Genomic DNA, 18,133 nt, shown 5'->3' with positions numbered 1-18,133 from the left:
CACTCGTTGTGGACCTTGAAGGATTTTCAATCAGACAGAGAATCAACAGTCATGATGTAATCTGTATAAGTCCAATGGTTTTTAACATTTCAGTAAGTAAAAATTGAGTTGGATCGTGGTGCCTGCCAGTTACTGTTTGTCAGCATGTCGCAAATGTTAGAGAAACATTTATTACACACCACGACTTTTGCCAGCCTGTTTAATGTCTTTAATGCATGTGTGACAATATTATTCTTGCTAATCTCATCATAAAATACATAGGAATGTCATACGGGAAGCACAAGCAGGGCATCCTGAAGGTGTTAGGCATGGATGAGCTGGAAGTTGCTTGTAACTGCCATTCTTCCATTTTTTTTCATCATAGCAGCAGCTCTAGCTAGCAGATTTTTGGGGGCTTTACTGAATAAATGAATGAATTTGACTGCCAAAATAAAGCATTATGTTGAATTTATACCCATACTATATCTATATATATATAGTGAATCTAGCATTATACCTCATTTATTGCAGTTAATTGGTTCCGGCCTCGACCATGATAGGTGACTTTTCGCAAAGCAAGAATCAATATTACTAAATATTCTTGTTGTTATCATTATTATTATTAACTATTATATTTGTATTATACTTTATACTCGTATTACCTAATACAGTAGACAAGATAATTAAATGTTAGCATTGGGAAAGTTCCTTGCTGTTGTAGTATCTCGAACATAATGTGAGTTGGTCGCGAAAAGACTATCGTCCATCCTCTCTATGACCTTTGTCACTTGATTTATATAAATAATGCCAGTCTGATATGAAAACTGGCATACATGGACGTACATTCCAACACCACTGCTAGCTTTGTTTACATCACATTACGCAACACTAATGCGCACGCTACGGGATCACTGAAGTGACACAAGAGACGGCCTTTGCTTTAAGCATAGCAATAGACAAACCTACAGTAAGTTCCAGTTAGTTAGCTTCCAATTTAGTTATTCTAAATGTAAGAATGGGTATGAAACTGAGTGGGGATGAAGGACAAAATGAGCAGTCAAATACATACAACTTTCACAAAGAATAATATGCCAAAGTCAAACACGAAACAGCAAAAATTTATTAATAATAAAAAAAAAACATAGAGGGAAGCAGCGATTATTGATCCATGATGTAGCGAGGGACGACTGTATACTCAAGATAACTAGGAGGGGGTCAGATTTTTGCAACAGAGTATCAGATTGTTTTCCTGGAGCCCTGAAAGAAGTTTGAGATGGCTCTGAAAGCTCGGTTTCTAACACTGACTCCCTGTAACAGACTCCCTTATATGGGCATTCCCGAATACAAGCTATAGACCTGGCCTTCCCCGATCTGCTGTGAAGATTTCACTGTGTTAGCATGGAGTGTGACCAATCACAGTGGAGTAGGCGACCCATGGCTGGAATAAATTAAAACAGACCGTTTTGGAAAGCCAAGGAAATACAGCTAGAAAAGGTGCAGATTGTAGAAGATCTAGAAAGCTTTCTGTGCGGGTTATTGTGTGTAGCTGCTCTATCGGAGTCTACAACTCAATGCAAAGAGCCAAAAATGAGCATAGTATGTTTCCTTTATGAGCAACATGTGTTAACATTAAAAAAATGCCATGAACCTCACCACATGTCACTGTGAAAGCTGTAAAACAAATTGAATCCAAAATGTGAAATGTGAAATTTAATATAATAAATCTTCTTAAAAATACCATTAAATAAAAAATACCCTCAGCTGTAACCTTTTATCTGAAACTGCTTATTCCATGTTCATATTTTGAACAAAACACTCTGGAACCAGAGACGTCACTGCTTACTTTCACTTCTTATTATTCTAACAATATGATGTTTCGCAGAACTGATGTCCTTGCAAACCCTGCCAGGAAATGTTACTTTCAGTGGCAATCATTTATGCTGCTCTGGCCAGAATATTTAGCAATAAACCAATTCTGTGTTTTAGGTAAGAGGATGTGTTGGACCAAAGCAAGATTGCAGCACCAACCCTCTCTGGGATGTGATTTCCACAGGCACACACAAGAGGTCGAAGGATGTTGCAAAGACTTCAGTTTATGTAAGTGAAGAAATATTTTCTCAATAGGGTCGGCGTGGCTGCTCTGGCCCCTGATCTCTGTCCTGGCTCCCCTCCTTTCAACATCTGGCTGACAGTAGGAAGTCTCTGGACCGGAGACACATCTATTAGCCAATGCAGACATAAAATATTGCAAAAGAGTCTTGTCTTGTCAAGCTTGCAACAGCAGGGGTTCATGCGTGTGCCTGATTGGAGCCAACAACCTTTCACATCACACTGAATGAACTCAGAATGGTCAATTCCTGTTTTACTGCGTGCATTTATAATATGCCTGTAATCCATGTTTTGTTATTGGAAACTGAGCATTTTCAACAATATCTAATGCTGGTCGGTCTGAGGGACCTCAGGCCAGCGGTGAGATCACTGTGTTTTGTTTTTCAGCACTATCATAGTTCAAACAGGATTTGTTTTATTATATTTCAGTCCAAGAACTTTGTCAAGATTGTCTTCATTGTCAAGAATCCTGTGTATGTTGAATAATGTCATTTTCCACTAACCATAGGCCAATGTAAGATCTCTGTTCATATTTTAAATGATATTTGAAACAAGATTTTGGCAGACGTCAGTTGCAGTTGCAGTTTTTCAACCACCAAATTTTCCAAATGTACACAATTTCACTAGATAGTCTACTTAAAAAAGTGACCTTTTGTAATACTTTGAAAATACATATAATTTAGAGGGTTGAGCAATTTATAAATGTAATATTTTCGTAGTTAGAGCATAAAGAACCTGTTACGACTTTCTAAATACCGGTTTTAACATTATCATAGCCGTCTGGACATGAAATAATACTTCTGTAGTCACATTTACACTCATATTACCATGTATATATATTTTTTGCAGAAAACATCCTAAGTCAAATCATCCCAAGTCAGTAATAATGTATAAATACATGGTAATATAGTTAAAATGTATAACATACATGTACCACTGTTAAAATTCCACGTTATGTCTTTATGTTTCACTAACACTTTTTTGTCAACTGTTTAGATTGTGCACTTTGTTTAGTGGTCCTTGAACACACCTTAGCTACTGTAAGAACTGAAAAAAGCCAGCCTCAAATCTACAAGCTACCTGTAGAGCAGCGGAGCCTCACACTACCGCTAGTCGCTTTAGAGTGAGGTGGAGGCAGGCCCACAACAGACATAAGCACGGTTGTCCCGCTAGCCTGAGGACTTAGACCTGAATTGTGCATTTAGATTGTTAGCTTCTGTTTCTAGTGAACAATGGCAATTGAAGAGAGAAGGGGAGGTTGCTTGGCTTGCAAATGTTGATCCAAAATTGGAGGAGAACGTCAAAAAGGGTAGGAGTTAAGTTAAGTTAAGACATTTTTATGGGCATACACATGGAGTTTGTATATAGTCGCTGGTAGAGGTCGAATGCAATTCTCACTCTGTGATGTCACAGTGCCAGTGTTAGGAAAAACTCTCTGAAACTGAGAGTTCAGAGCAATCCCAAACTTCTTTCAGGGCTCACTTCCAAATCCTCAGACCTCATTATAAGAAACTTTGGCATCGTTTAACACGAGAATACAACATTCTAACTATATTTATAGGTCAGAAAAGTGGAAAAAGGTTTCTTTTAAGAGACATAATGTCAAATGTCATGTCAAAAATGGTGATGTAAGGGTGCAACCAGGAGAACTCCGTCCGATTTTCCCCAGAATTGGGACACTGCTTTTGTCAGAGCAGGAATTAAAAGAGTAGGAGTTACAGTATGTGTTTTTCTCATCACTGCCCTGTGATTGGCTGGCGACCGGTCCAGGGTGTACCCCGCCTCTCGCCCGAGGACAACTGGGATAGGCTCCAGCATGCCCGCGACCCTCATGAGGATGAGCGGTACAGAAAATGCATGGATGGATTTCCGATGTTTTATTTCTCCTCTCTCCATGTTGCTTGCTTTACTTGCTTCCTTCAAAGACATTCAGAGAAACACACATATACTTTCTCATCAAGCTTTATTCTGGTCGATTCCCTTGCTCCCACTCCAGGGGACTCCTCCATGCCTGCCACCCGTGGGTGCCCTGAGCTCAGCCTCCAACCTCTGTGTCCTCTAACCACTTGACACCTTTTCACATTCATCCCCATCCCTTGGCAGTCAGCACGCACTTCACCCGCAGGGCACAATGCAGCAATCCTCGACAATCAATGGCAGATAAATCAATGCTATCTCTTTTTTCCATGCCTCTGCTGACATTGATTTTTTTTTCCTGTTACTTTGCTATGTGCGGAAAGTTTGCTCATTTAAAGTGAGTTCACTTTCAGGAACACATTTTAACAACACGACGCTGTCAGCGCCAAGCCAGACGCTAATGCTAGCTCTGGATAGTGCGTAAAAGAGCTTTATTTATGAGATCCAGTGTTCAAACAGAGGCTAGAGTGGATTTATTGAATGGGTTTATTGTGCGATCTAATTTTAATAGCCGCATGCTCAATCCTGCCTTGATTGGAAGCGCTTTTTATTTTGCTTCCTTAAAAAACAGCAACAAAGCAATGATGCTTTGATCACAAGAGTGAAAGAGGCCCAATTAGTGTTGGGATTACTCTCATGTTGCTGTTTTAGAGAAAAGCTCATCGCTATCAAATACAATTTCACATCCAATCTCCAGGCTCTGCGGCGTGTCACCAGCAATGATAGCTGAGAAATGCATGCACACAGATATATTATTTTGAAAGCTCCATTTAATATAGCCCACAGTAAATTATCTACTGTGATGTTTTGCTCATCTCCCCTATAAATAATTCATTGTTTTTATGTGCCCTCATGCTGCCTTGGGGGATTGGAACAGCTGAGTGTTTTCACAATGTATTTGTGTCCAATCTTCTGTGTATTGGGCGTGCTCCAATCAAACCACAGTAAACATGCCTTGAATGTTTGTTGAGTCATCTGCTTATCAGCTAATCAAATGACTTGTTCGCCTGCCTGCCTGCCTGGCTCGCTGGAGACCCAGCACTTGATTGGCTATTTTTCTATTGATTGTGCATGTGTTTGAATTACGGTAAAGCCTCAACACTGTATGTATTATGAGTCAAATCCACAGGCTTTATTGTATGCTCAGCTGCAATGAGGGAATAGACAGGATTGAAGCTAATACAGAAAAATCTTGTGTTATTTGTCTCTCGTGTAGGAAGAACCACAACATAAAAGACCTCGGTGCGTGCGACATGTGTAACTACTCTCCTAAGAACTGATGCTGTTGCATGAAAGTGCAAGTCATAAAGAGAATTTCAAAGGCAGAGAGGCCAACGTGGTGACATGCGGCTACCAGGCATTCGGGAGCAATCAGATAGGGCAGAATTGATGACCTGGCTCACGATGGATTTCTTGGAGCGGGCTGCCAGACCAAGGTAATACTTTCAAGCTCTTATCAGCGCTGGCATAAGCTGAGTGCTGCATCACCCACTACCCTGTGTCATCTTATTATGAGCCTATGATGTGTGATTGCTTGTCCTTTCCTTTTGTGTCTGTGGCCATGGTGCACTGTTCACCAGAGGAAGATGATGAAGATGAAAAACACTAAAGGCTGCCGCTTCTGACATTTTTTCTTGGGGGAGGGAACAAAAATAAATATTTTGGTAATGGTAATGATTTTATTTGAGCGTATATGTTTTACTTTGGTATACATCATATACTATTACAAGTCCTAATTCCACAAGCTTATTCAATCCTACCCCTCTCTTCATTTCACATCACTTGCTATTCACTTACTATTCAACATGTGCCCTTTGCCAGTGCAGTTGTCATATTTGCACATGTATTTCCCTGTGTTTCAGGATTCTTCTCTCTTATACTTTGTTCAACTGCTTGTACTGTTTCTTAAAATGGGTAATTTTAGTACATTGTTTTGAGTTTTTTTACTCAAATATGTTCCATAATTTGATTCCACATACTAATATTCTGAAAGGTTTTGTATTATTTGTAGGTATAAGTGTTTTATTTTTGTGTAGATGATACACAGACTGCAGCTGTAATTGATTAGTAATTAGTATCTTTAAATACTAAAGGAGTGTCATCACAAGGACAACGCCGTTTCTTTGTGATTCCTGTATGTTGTTGGACGTTATAGTATAATTTTATGAGACTCACACAAACTTTTGATGTATCTGGCTTGAGCTTCTTTTGCAGTTTTTTTTTTTTTGCTTGCCTAGTCCTTACAGCATTTTCTAGTTTGCCTGCTTCCTGTCATGTCCTTCCTGTCCTTGTGCTGCCTCCCTGCTCTCCTATGATTTATTTTTCCCCCTTTGAAGGTATGTCTTTGACGTATAAATATTATTTTTTACCGTTTACCTGTTTTACCATGTCTACTTTCTGCCCTATTTTGTGCCATCTACCCTAGTTTTTTTTGCAAAGCGCCACTTTCATGTTGTTTATTCCCTCAGTTGTCCTGTAAATAATTAACGACTTTATTGAACACACCTGATGCCATGTCACTGCATCGTGGGGTGACGCTCAAACACATTATTGTTGAATATAACTGCTTAGATTTTTTATTATAATCTACCAGTTTGTATTTAAGTAACAATGAAAACATTTTGTTGCACAACCTTTTGAAGCAATTGCTACAATCAAGCGCTTTCTGTAAGTATCAATGAGACTTCTGCAAGATGTCAGTTGCACATTACCACCATCAAGTTGTTGCAATTGGGTGAGCCTGCATTAATTTAGCACCCAAATAAAGTATGGTTACTAGCCTTAATGCTGGTGTCAGTATGGAACCAATTTTCTGTACCCATCCAGACTGTCGACAGGTATTTTTGCCCATTCCTTATTAGCACAACTGTCTCAGGTTTGATGGATGTCTTCTCCACACATGCATGTTCCAGCTCTTTCCACAGATGTTCAGTTGGATTTAAACCAGGGCTAATGGAAGGCCACTTCAAAATGTAGTCCAATATTTGGCCCTTAACAATTCTTTAGTGGTTTTGGCTGTGTTTTTTTGGATCACTGTCATGTTTGAGGACCCATGACCTGAGACTGAGACAAAGGCTTTTGACATTAAGCAACAGAATGGTCCAGAATGCTTTGATAATTTTGAGACCTCATCCCTTTACGGACCCTCACGAGGGTCGCGGGAGCCTATTCCAGCTGTCTTCGGGCGGGGTACACCCTGAACTGGTCGCCAGCCAATCACAGGGCACATATACACAAACAACCATTCACACTCACATTCATACCTATGGACAATTTGGAGTCACCAATTAACCTAGCATGTTTTTGGAATGTGGGAGGAAACCGGAGAAAACCCATGCACAGGGAGAACATGCAAACTCCATACAGAGATCCCCAAGCGGACATTCGAACCCAGGTCAACCCAATCTCCTGGACTGTGTGGCCTACATGCTAACCACTCGTCCACTGCCCGGCCCGGTTTTATCATTGTTATTATTACATTTATTATTATTACAATTACACATGACACATAGTGCCAAAGGTGGAATACTCTATTCACAATTTGAATTGTCTTTTTAATGGCTTGTACTATTATAATGGACTGTATTGGTAATTCAACATTTAAACTTTTTTCTTATAATTTTTTTTATTATTTTTCAGTGTAGCGCCAACACTCAGGCTCGATTCCACCCTCGGCCATCTCTGTGTGGAGTTTGCATGTTCTCCCCATGCATGCATGGGTTTTCTCCGGTTTCCTCCCACATTCCAAAAACATGCTAGGTTAATTGGCGACTCCAAATTGTCCATAGGTATGAATGTGAGTGTGAATGGTTGTTTGTATGTGCCCTGTGATTGGATGGTGACCAGTCCAGGGTGTACCCCGTCTCAGACAGCTGTGATAGGCTCCAGCACCCCCGCAACCCTCGTGAGGATAAGCGGTAGAAAATAAATAAATAAATAAATAAATGAATGTCAAGGGTCAATTGAAAAAAAAAAAAAGCTGTGTGCCACAAATGGCCCCCGAGCCATACTTTGGGTACCACTACTTTGTGTATGTGTGCACCTAATACATTGTTTCAGAAGATTAAAGTGCTAATTATCTGATCCTTATCCTATATTGTAGATATAATCTGCACCAAAGTTAATTTCACCAAATCATCACTTTTATCTCATTGAATCGTTGTGGTTTCATTGAGTTCTGTCATGCTTAAGTAAAATGTCACCGTTAACCTTTAACTATTCTGCTGAAAGATGAAGAATAAAATTGTGATTGAAGCTATCTTCATTCTGCCAGGGCAGTTAATGTTAGCTGTTTCCTTTTTTTCCTTTTGACGCCAATAAACAACGTGGTATCAGACGCTTGGACGCCATGCATCTCTATGGTAACAGTCAATTATCGTTGATTGGCCGAGCCGTGGGAATGTTTGTGTTGGCCGGCTGCACTGATTGGTCGGTGGGCGGTCTGTGCAGGCTGACAGGCTGCAGCGTTCCGGGTTATTGTCAGTCTCAGCAGCTCGGCATCGGGGCAGGACCGTCGCATCCCGGATCTGCCAGCCCTTTCATCCAAATTCAACATCTTTGCTTTTTTTCCTCCTTCCCTCCCCTTTTTGGTTGCTGCACCTAAGAGAGCATTACGGAGTACAGGCTCTGCTGGAGATCCACATTGTGGATGTGGCTGCCAAAACACCTCAGAGGGGAAAGTGACGGACCGAGCGGAACCAAATCACTGGGATTTCTTTCAATTTGACATCTCCCGTTGAGGATTCTCCCTCTTTTCACTCTTAATTTGCATCAGGGTCCTACCATAAATATTTCCTCTTCATATTTGAATGATCAATCCAGGACCACTTCAAACCGATGCGTAACAGCTGGGATCTTTTTTTTTCTTGGAATACCGGAATACTGCGTAACACATAAATCAAGCGTCCAGTTTTTTTGCCACTAATTGCTTCATTTGTTTGGAAATAGCTTGGAGATAGACTAAAGGCAATCCAGGACCTTTCACTTTGCTCCCGAGGCGAAACGTCGATAGCCCGAAGCGCACTTTGCAGTGCGCAATTCTTCCTCCGAGGACCTGTTTTGCGCTGTCTGCCCAACACTAAAATTGGCAGTCGAGCCGAGAAAAGGGCAAAAAGGCTTGAGAAGTGTTGGATTTAAATCGATACGCGTGGAAGAAGAAGAAGAAGAGGAGGGTAAAGTTGATCTCCGTTTGACATCGACACTGCCGGATTGGAGCAGAATGAAGGTTTTCTAATTGGGAGCACACAGCTTCCTCGGTGCTACAAATCTGCATGGAGTTCTAGCCTGCACTACGGAACAATTTATGGTAAATACATTTAGATTTCATACCAACGCACGCAGTGTTGCTACATGAGAAGATTAAGTAATGATTGTTTCAGTTGCCTTGTGTGTGTGTGCGTCTGTTGTTATGTGTGCTTGAGCCATAATTAAAGGCAGTGTCGTAAAATGTTCGAATGGCTCCAGGAGCCACTTTGAAGTGGAATAATACAGCTACCAGGCCGGCACCGCGCTACCGCGCCTCCTGCAGGCTCTGATCCAAAGGTGCGAACCTCTCACTGCGAATGTCTGCTGCAATTAGTGCTTCTTCACCCCGGAGTGTTAATGACAGCCACTGTGCTTTTATAGTCTCCCTGCATATTATGGCTGGATTTTTACTGCAGAGCTCGTAAAATTCACGAAGATGTGAGCGTCCAACTGTAAAACTTTTCACTCCCAGGGATGACGGTAGCTTGTGTGAGCTCAACTGTGTGTGTGTGTGTGTGTGTGTGTCTGCAGGCAGGCACAGCCTTGAATGCAAACACACGATGATTATCTCCTAATGTACTTGGTGTTATTTTTCATTTAAATGTGAATGGTGGCTTAAAGACTTGAGGCTTTGTCGACTTATGTGAACTTTGAGCTTCGCATGCACACACACACACTCACACACACACCCTTTCAGCAGTGGCCACTTTATTAGGTACCCTGCACTGTACTTTTAATATTTATTACTATGGCTGTAGTAGTTTGTGTGGGTGACTACTGATGTTTCTGTGACAGTAGCTCAAATAGGTATGGATCTGATTCAGTTCTTCACAATTGCTCCTTTAGCGGTGCAGCATTGGCAGTGAGATGGTGGGATGGTGGGAAGATACCTGGCTGTCCACAAAGGGATACAGTAGTGTGATTGATTGTGCAAATCACCACCAAATTTGGAAAGGACCCAATTTTGCAGCTTCATATATCATGCAAATACCTGACATTTATGAAAAATCACGTTATTCTCAGAAAAATAGTTAATGTTAGCTCTAAAAGAAAGCTAAAGCTCAGCAAGAATGTGTTGGACTTTTCTGTGACTAATTCTCCACCTTCCAGAAAGGTGCTTTCTAAAAGCTTTGAGTTTGGATCAAAATTGAGTCTTTGCTTTTTTAAAGGAAGACTATTTCTGGATCTCATCAGATTTCGGGTCTCACACAGGTAACGATACGTGTGTCAATGATGAAGTGCCCACTGGAAGTGTCAATACTTAGTTTTTTCGTTATTAATCTTTTCCAAAAGCTTCTTTGACAACTGAGTTGCACAAAAACCAAATAATTTTCCCCTACGAAATAATGTAAATCCACTAAATCTGTTCAAGACACCCAATAATATTAACACAAAACACATTATATCGAGACTCGTCATAGTTTTACACAGTAAAAACAATGCAAAACAGATAGAAATGATGAAAGGAATTTAAACATAAAGGGGACATATTATGTTTTTTGCACTTTTCTGACCTATAAATGTATTTAGATTTTTGAGTTAAAAATGCCAAAGTTTCAGATAATGTGGTTGGTGCATTTGGAAGCGAGCCCTGAAAGAAGTTTGGGATGGCTGTGAATGCTAGGTTTCAGTTTTTTTTCTTTCTATCATATATGGGCATGCCCAGGTACAAGCTGTAGAGGCTGAGTGAGACCAATCACAGTGGAGTGGGCGTGCCGGGAGGCGGACTGTGGGTGTTTTGACTGTTTTGGAAATCCAAGGAAACACAGCAGTAATAGGCGCAGATTGTGGAAGTTCAAAGTTTTATGTGTGGGTTATTCTGTGTAGTTGCTTTATCTATGTCCACAATTCAATACAAAGGGCCAAAAAATGTACATAATAGGTCCCCTTTAACATTACTTTTACCTTTTACTGAAGATTCTTGTTGGCAAAGACAGCGATTAGTGGACATGTTGGAGGAGAAGCGAGTGCCACATGGACACAAACTTCATGTTTTGCTATGGCTTCTTTCTTGAATACAGTATCAAATTATTATGTCTATTTTGCAGCCATAGTCAATAACGTCACCTGTTGATGATGCCACAGATGGGTGACAGAGCTGGGCGAGAATGATTTCTGGGTGTGAGTTGAGGCACGTTTTGTAACAAGTTGACTGAGTCACCAACAAGTGAGATCCTTTTTTATGGGCACTCGATTCCACGGCGTGATACACGGGCAAACAGACGTAATGTTTGGCTCTACAATAACCGAGGCTGTGTACAAAAACTGAGACGTATTTTTAACAATATTTTTTGTCGGAAACTGAATCCTATGAAAATTGAGTTAGCAGCATACAATGTTTTAACATTAGCCTCACAATGTATTATTTTGTGGATGGAGCCAGTCTGTCTCTCTCTAGTCGACAAGCAGCTTGCTGAATGTAATATGCCCCATTCCCCCTCGCCCCCCTCACCAGTCAGGGCACCTGCCATGGAGCCTTCCTGGCTGTATTGAATAAAACATCCAGTGATGTATGAGGCAGGGGGCTGCACCCGAGGGGGCACAACTGCCTCATTTACTTCCTCCACTCTGTGCCTCTGACCTGCTGAGCAAATTGTGCTCATATTAGCTCTGCGGCTGTTCCTCACCTAAACAAATAGTCTTCCCGGCATAATGCCTGCCTTAACTCAACATGATGGTTGGACGAGGCAGCGGGAAACAGCATGACAGAGAAGCTTTAATATCTAGGTCACTGAATTACCTTTCTGGTGTTTCTTTTTTTCTTTCTTTATTCTCTGACTTGCTCTTGAGATCTTTTATTATTTTCGTCTCACTTCAGACCTTCAAATGTCCTCGAGCTTCAACTCCTGTTTTGTCTTTCTCGTTTTTGCCGTTCTTCCAGTTCGTTCTCCATTAGTCCACAAACATTCTTGAGAAATACAGTTAAAACCTTTTTTAACTGTACTGGAATGTTGAATAATAAGTATCATTTTGACATGCAGGTGGAAAAAGAAGCCTCTGTTTGCTCATATTTAAAAACAACAGATAGTTTCATCATTGTTATGTGTGACAGTCATGTAGGATTTGGAGAGATGGCATGTATTTGCTTTTTTCAGTCAGTGAATTGAGGCACAATAACAAGAAATGTTGATAAAAATAAGACAATAATTCAGTTTAGTTGTTTTCAAATTCTTCTTAGTCGCATTTAATATTTGTATTAACAGACAATGTTTTATATATACACAGAAGTACACATACCCTATCCTTCTTTGGGAAAAGTTCTGAAACTTGGTTGTAAAAGTCTGATCACCTTCTGGTGAGTTTGAGTACACAGTAATCCCTCGTTTATTGCAGTTAATTGGTACCAGACCTCATTGTGAGAAGGGATTTTCTGCAAAGTAGAATTGAATATTAATAAGCAAAATATTCCCCTAGTTAAGGTATAGAAAACCTGTTTATGACTTTCTAAATACGATTTGTAACGTTATTAGAGCCCACTAAACACAAACTAACACCCCTACAGTTACATTTATGCTCTTATTTCCCAATATATAAAAAAATACATCTTAAATGTGAAGTTAATTTAGTTAATTTGGAGTATTTTTATCTTTGAAAATATTAAATCTAGGCCACAAATAAATAACACAATCATACCACAGCGATGTTACAACCAGATGGTGCTGGAGAATAAATAAATAATGCTGACTTTCCTCTCTATGGAAGGACGGCAGCGACAAACACCTTCCAGCTGACGCACACCACTACACCTGCAGGATGAAGTGCCTCCCATATGTGTTTTATTTTCTGATTAGCAAGAATAATGATGTCACACTAACTTCAGAAAGTCATGGTATATAATAAATGTTGTGCAACATTGTAATATTGGCAACATGATGACATACAGAAACTGGCACACGCCATGATCCACCTGGGTGCACTCAATGCAAATCACAAATTCAAATTTTTATTTCATGTTATCGTTATTCCTTTTTCATCATGGCAGGTCCTGCCCTGGCTGCACGTCACTGCTTTTTAACTATCCTAACAGTCATACAAGTGTAAATAGAAGTTAACCACTGTTAAATATTGATCAACCTAATTATAGCTTGTAGTTGGGGTGAGCGTCTTTTCAGATGAAGGCAAAGTCAAGGTTTGGATCTCTGGTTTATATTCTGTTATTCTTTTAGGAATGATGGTGACGTACTGACGACTTAGCTACATTGTACTGAGCAGCCAGGACAGATACATGTGTGCACATAACTTGTTGATGCATGTGTGCTGATCAAGATTACTAACTTGATAACCGCTTAATGTGCGTGTATTGTGACCAGTAGCAATACATTAAGAGAAGAGGCCAGGATTGGAAATACACAATTGGAAACATTTGAAAATAAAAAAAAAATGGGAACATTGGGAAGAATATTTCACCACAATTTCTACTACCACCACCCCTCCGTCTCCCATGACTCGACTGGTGGGCTGATGGTGTACAGCCCCGCCCGTCTACTATCGTGCAACCATGTTATTTTACTGCCAAACTGTCACGGGAGGGTGCCAGAAAAGATGTGCAAAACGACAACGGTAGGGTTGACACTTCACTGTGTGAACATGGGTTATTGGACGCCGTTGTTGTCTTTCGCAAGTTTTTAACGGTGCAAAGACACCAAATTTCCTGCTTTTAAAAGGACATTGTTCTCGTGAGCCTACTGCTGAGTTTACCATATTTGTCATTTTCTCCACGATTCCTGAACAGCGCTTTGATGAAATAATGAAAACATATTAAAGTGAAATTGTATCCGATACTCATTAAGACCGTCTGCAGAGAATAGAGAATGTTTGAGCAACATATCAACCAAATGAATGTGCCTTTTCTTAAATTACACATCAGTTTGATTGATTGATAGTTTGGGTGCTTTAACATATTCTGTGCTTATTAAGACAGCTGCCTGAAATGAGCAGCACTCATGAATATCGTTTAAGTTAGTGAAGTTTAATTTCCTGCTCTGTGTCTTAATCTCCTCTTTAATCCCTGCATGGTTTGATTGTCTCAACACCTACCCAGAGGCAGCCAATCTCATTTTAGCACTTAAGATGACTAAAATAGTCCAGACGGAGTGTGTGTGCGTGCACTTTTTACGCTGATTTAGGACAGATCTCCTGTCCACACATTCCATATCTGTATGAAATGAAAAACATACTATGCCTTTGAACCAGACAAGTAAAAATCTATCTTAATAACTATGAAACATTAGCAGACACATCTCTTCTTAAAGTCACGCCAACACCAGCTCATTAGACTCTTGATCAAAGTGTGTCATTTCCTGAAAAGTTTCATGCACAGGCAAGCAAAAGAGACATATCCTTTCTTGTGCTTTACACTGCTACATGATTTAATATAACCTTCATCGTCCTGATTGTTGCAGCAGTACAATATGACAGGAAAAAGCATACAACAAAAGCATTACACACTAATCACCATTGCGGTGTGAAGAACACACCTGTCAGCCAGTCAGTGTGAATGAGGTGAAGTGAGAAGATGTGATGTGACATTGTACGGATGGTTGTGTGCATGTGTGTGTGTGTGTGTGAATGTCTTCTCTACACATCTATTTTAGAACTGGGTGCTTGACCCCACGCGCTCACTGTGCCTGCACCGTGCGTATCGCACGAGCGCCTAGTATTTTCTGCCCCGTCTGTTGGTGTTTCCACCATGTCAGGGTCAAATGACGGTTCATGGCTGCTCCTTGTAAAGCACATTTTTATCAGCAGCCCACGTGATATCTAAAAAAAATGCCTTTGGTTTTTTCAGATGAGCAAATTGTAGATTGTGTTCAATGTAGGAATTTAGATAGATAAAAAGCACACAAGGCTATCCATTGCACCTGTATGGGTAGTTAAGATCCAATATCATTGTTGTTTATGTTTAATGTTTAATGTTGTGCTTGTCGGTTCCAATGATGTAGAACTGCACTGTACCACTTATCCTCACAAGGGTCACGAGCATGCTGTAGCCTATCCCAGCTGTCTTCGGGCGAGAGGCGGGGTACACCCTGGACTGGTCGTCAGCCAATCACAGGGCACATATAGACAAACAACCATTCACACTCACATTCATATCTATGGACAATTTGGAGTCACCAAGTAACCTAACATGTTTTTGGAATGTGGGAGACCCGAGTACCCGGAGAAAAACCATGCACGGAGAGAACATGCAAACTCCACACAGAGATGCCTGAGGGGGGGATTCGAACCAGCTAGCTGTGTGGTCTCGACCTTAGATATTTCAAGTTTTGTTTGTTTCTTTCGGTTTTTTCCTGATTACGGAGTCGCCACAGCGGGTCTTTTTGATCCGCATACTGATTTTTGGCTTGAGCCCTTTATATTCCGGAGGCCCTTCCTGACGAATACCGATGATGCTTCCTAGTGGAGATTCCGCTCCAAAGTCCAGAACGCTAACCTCTACACCATGGCGGGCTCCCTTAAGATACTTAAAGTAAAGTTTTTTTAAAAACAGAAAAAATACAGTGTACAAATGGTACAATTTGATTCAATTCAATGCAATTCTAAAGTTACATTTGTTTGTTATGCTTCCTGTAGTGTTTGGGTCAAATATGACCGATTTTGTGTTTTCTATCTGATTGCATCAAGGCCTTATGATATCCTCCACACTGTGAAAGTGGGGATCGCCACTTTCATTTTCAGTCCATCTTGTTACACCTGTGGTGTTCCCTGTCAAAGGTAAGAAATAATAGGTATCCATATTATACATCAGATTAGATTATGCATCAGATGAGAAAACATCCCCAGACACACCACAATAACACCCACACACCCCCTACACACATACACACATGAACACCCACATGCAACCCCCCGCCCCTTTTTTTTACGGCTACATGGGGGTTGGCTCTGGGTGGCCCATCTCTGCTGCCTTGGCCTCCATGGTGTACGGGGGCCTTGCCGTACGGCATCTTGTCTCTTGTTGTTCGGCTGTCCTTGAACGTACCATCTAACTTTCTCCCACGCTGCACACACAGACTACTATACTGTGTTTTTCTTTCACCTCATAGTTCCTCTCAAATGCTGATGAGATGTTTTACCTCAGCTTTATAGCGGCCAAGATTGCATCCCTTCATTAGCACTTGTCTAAGCTCGTTGCTCATGACAGACACCAACGATCCCCTGACCTCGCCCTCTCTCTCACCTCCACCCTTCTCATCTTCTGTCACCTTGAATGGAAGTCACGTCTCAACAGACCTCCAGGTTAATGTGTAGCCTTTAGTATGGAAAGGTTAAGGTGAGCTGCTGCATTTTTATTGTCTTAAAATGCTCATGTGCTTTTCATATGTGGTTAATGAGTAGAGCTTTTATATTCCTCTCGACACAGTTGATATTAATGGACGCCCGAAGCTGGTTCCTTTTCCCAGGGTCTAGTAAGTGAAGGGTTTCCTACCAGGGTGCCACCCTGTTGACACCCAGAAATGTGCTATGATATACTTTGTGAGGGTTATGCATCTTCTAGTTAACTCCACCTCAGTGAGAGAGGTGAGGGCAGGCAAGCTCCTTCCAAAGTGTTCAGGTGCTAAAGGATAAAAGCATATCTGACACGCTCCCCAACTGCGAATTTGCTCCCCTTAAAAACAATGCCTCTCCTGCCATCCTCCTGCTCACATTGATTTGTTCTGGGTGACAGCGCAGGCTGCTGTGAAATCACCTCGACGTCATTGATCTCAGCGAGAAGAGGCTGGGCTCAAGGAGTCCTACGACAGTGAACAACATGGGAAAATCATCAGCGTGCCCTCTTCGACCACAATGACGGTCTTGGCCGCTATCTGATCAGTCCCCGCTGTTGCTTTCCAGCTACTGTATCCCAGGCTAGGCTACACTTGTGTTTTGGAAGCCCGTACATGCTATTTGATTCACCATTGTGCGTTGCCATGTTTCACGTTATCTGGTGAACTCTTTATGGCTGCTGCTTTCCATGCCAGAAGGAAGGCTGTTTTTTTATCTCATGCAGGCCTCTGATTAATCTCCCCCCTCTATGCTGCTGTACTTTAATCTTGAACGGGAGATATCTGATTCTCCTCGGCTATTGAGGAAGATCAAACTTTAATGGAACAAGGAACTGCACATCATCCTAATCTCCATCTTCCTGCATTTTGGCCGACCCACCGCCACCCCCCAGGCTTTGTGCCTTTCTGCAGAAGCAGGAAATACATCAGACAGATAAGATATTTTTTCTTCATGCTTTAGTAATTTATTCCCTGTTGACAATAGCCACCACTTTACATCTGTGCTTTTTGATTACCTGGTTGAGGGAATAACAAGGAAAAGTGGGGAATTGACTGACATTTATAAATGGCCCTCCTGTATGTCATAAATCTGCTCATTTGAAACTTTTTCCTGGATGTTTTAATTGGGGTTTGTCCACCTTCTCTGTGTATTGACATGGAAACGATGGGGAAATGTGTGACCCATGTCATCTGTCTATATTTGCCTGAAGGGAGATACATCAGCTGCATGGATGTATCAAGGTTCAATGCGTTTGATTATATTGCAGTCGGCCCAGGAATTAGCTATTGACTTCTATTTTCTCCTCCCTTTCTCCATATCACCAAATACCACTACACATTATGCTGACCAGAATCGGGGCTGTAGCTGGCTGCTTACATATTATATTGTTACAAATGCATAACACTTATTCGCTGTCACACCTCCTGCAGACAGTTTGTGTCTGTGACAAAAAGAGGCTATTACCCAATTGTAAGGCGCTTGCTGTAAGGTAATGAAATTTCCACCGACTGCAGAAAACAATGTTGTCTGGTCTGGAGTGTAATTGCAGAAGCCACCTCACCATGTTTTACCCTCCAAGTTAAACATAATTGTGGCACAATTTAATAAAACT

General features: G+C 41.1%; 1 protein-coding gene across 4 annotated transcripts in view; it reads left to right on the top strand.

Moving 5' to 3' along the window:
- The window catches only part of fam222aa (family with sequence similarity 222 member Aa), a 92,051-nt gene that overhangs the window by 27,929 nt on the left and 45,989 nt on the right, over positions 1 to 18,133 (top strand). The window contains exons 2-3 of one of the 4 annotated variants that reach the window (XM_058069537.1): positions 1,966 to 2,076; positions 5,222 to 5,441. In XM_058069537.1, the coding sequence (XP_057925520.1) occupies positions 5,350 to 5,441 (92 nt within the window). In that variant the 5' untranslated portion in view covers positions 1,966 to 2,076; positions 5,222 to 5,349. Of the gene's footprint in view, positions 1 to 1,965; positions 2,077 to 5,030; positions 5,109 to 5,208; positions 5,442 to 8,487; positions 9,311 to 18,133 lie in introns of those variants that run through there. The other 3 variants (XM_058069538.1, XM_058069539.1, XM_058069540.1) reach the window with 3 other exon arrangements.

This window comes from Doryrhamphus excisus, chromosome 4 (genome assembly GCF_030265055.1).
Source record: "Doryrhamphus excisus isolate RoL2022-K1 chromosome 4, RoL_Dexc_1.0, whole genome shotgun sequence".
NCBI classification, from domain to species: domain Eukaryota; kingdom Metazoa; phylum Chordata; class Actinopteri; order Syngnathiformes; family Syngnathidae; genus Doryrhamphus; species Doryrhamphus excisus.
The sequence above is the reverse complement of the archived record's forward strand: the minus strand, read 5'-3'. Positions and strand labels throughout refer to the sequence as shown.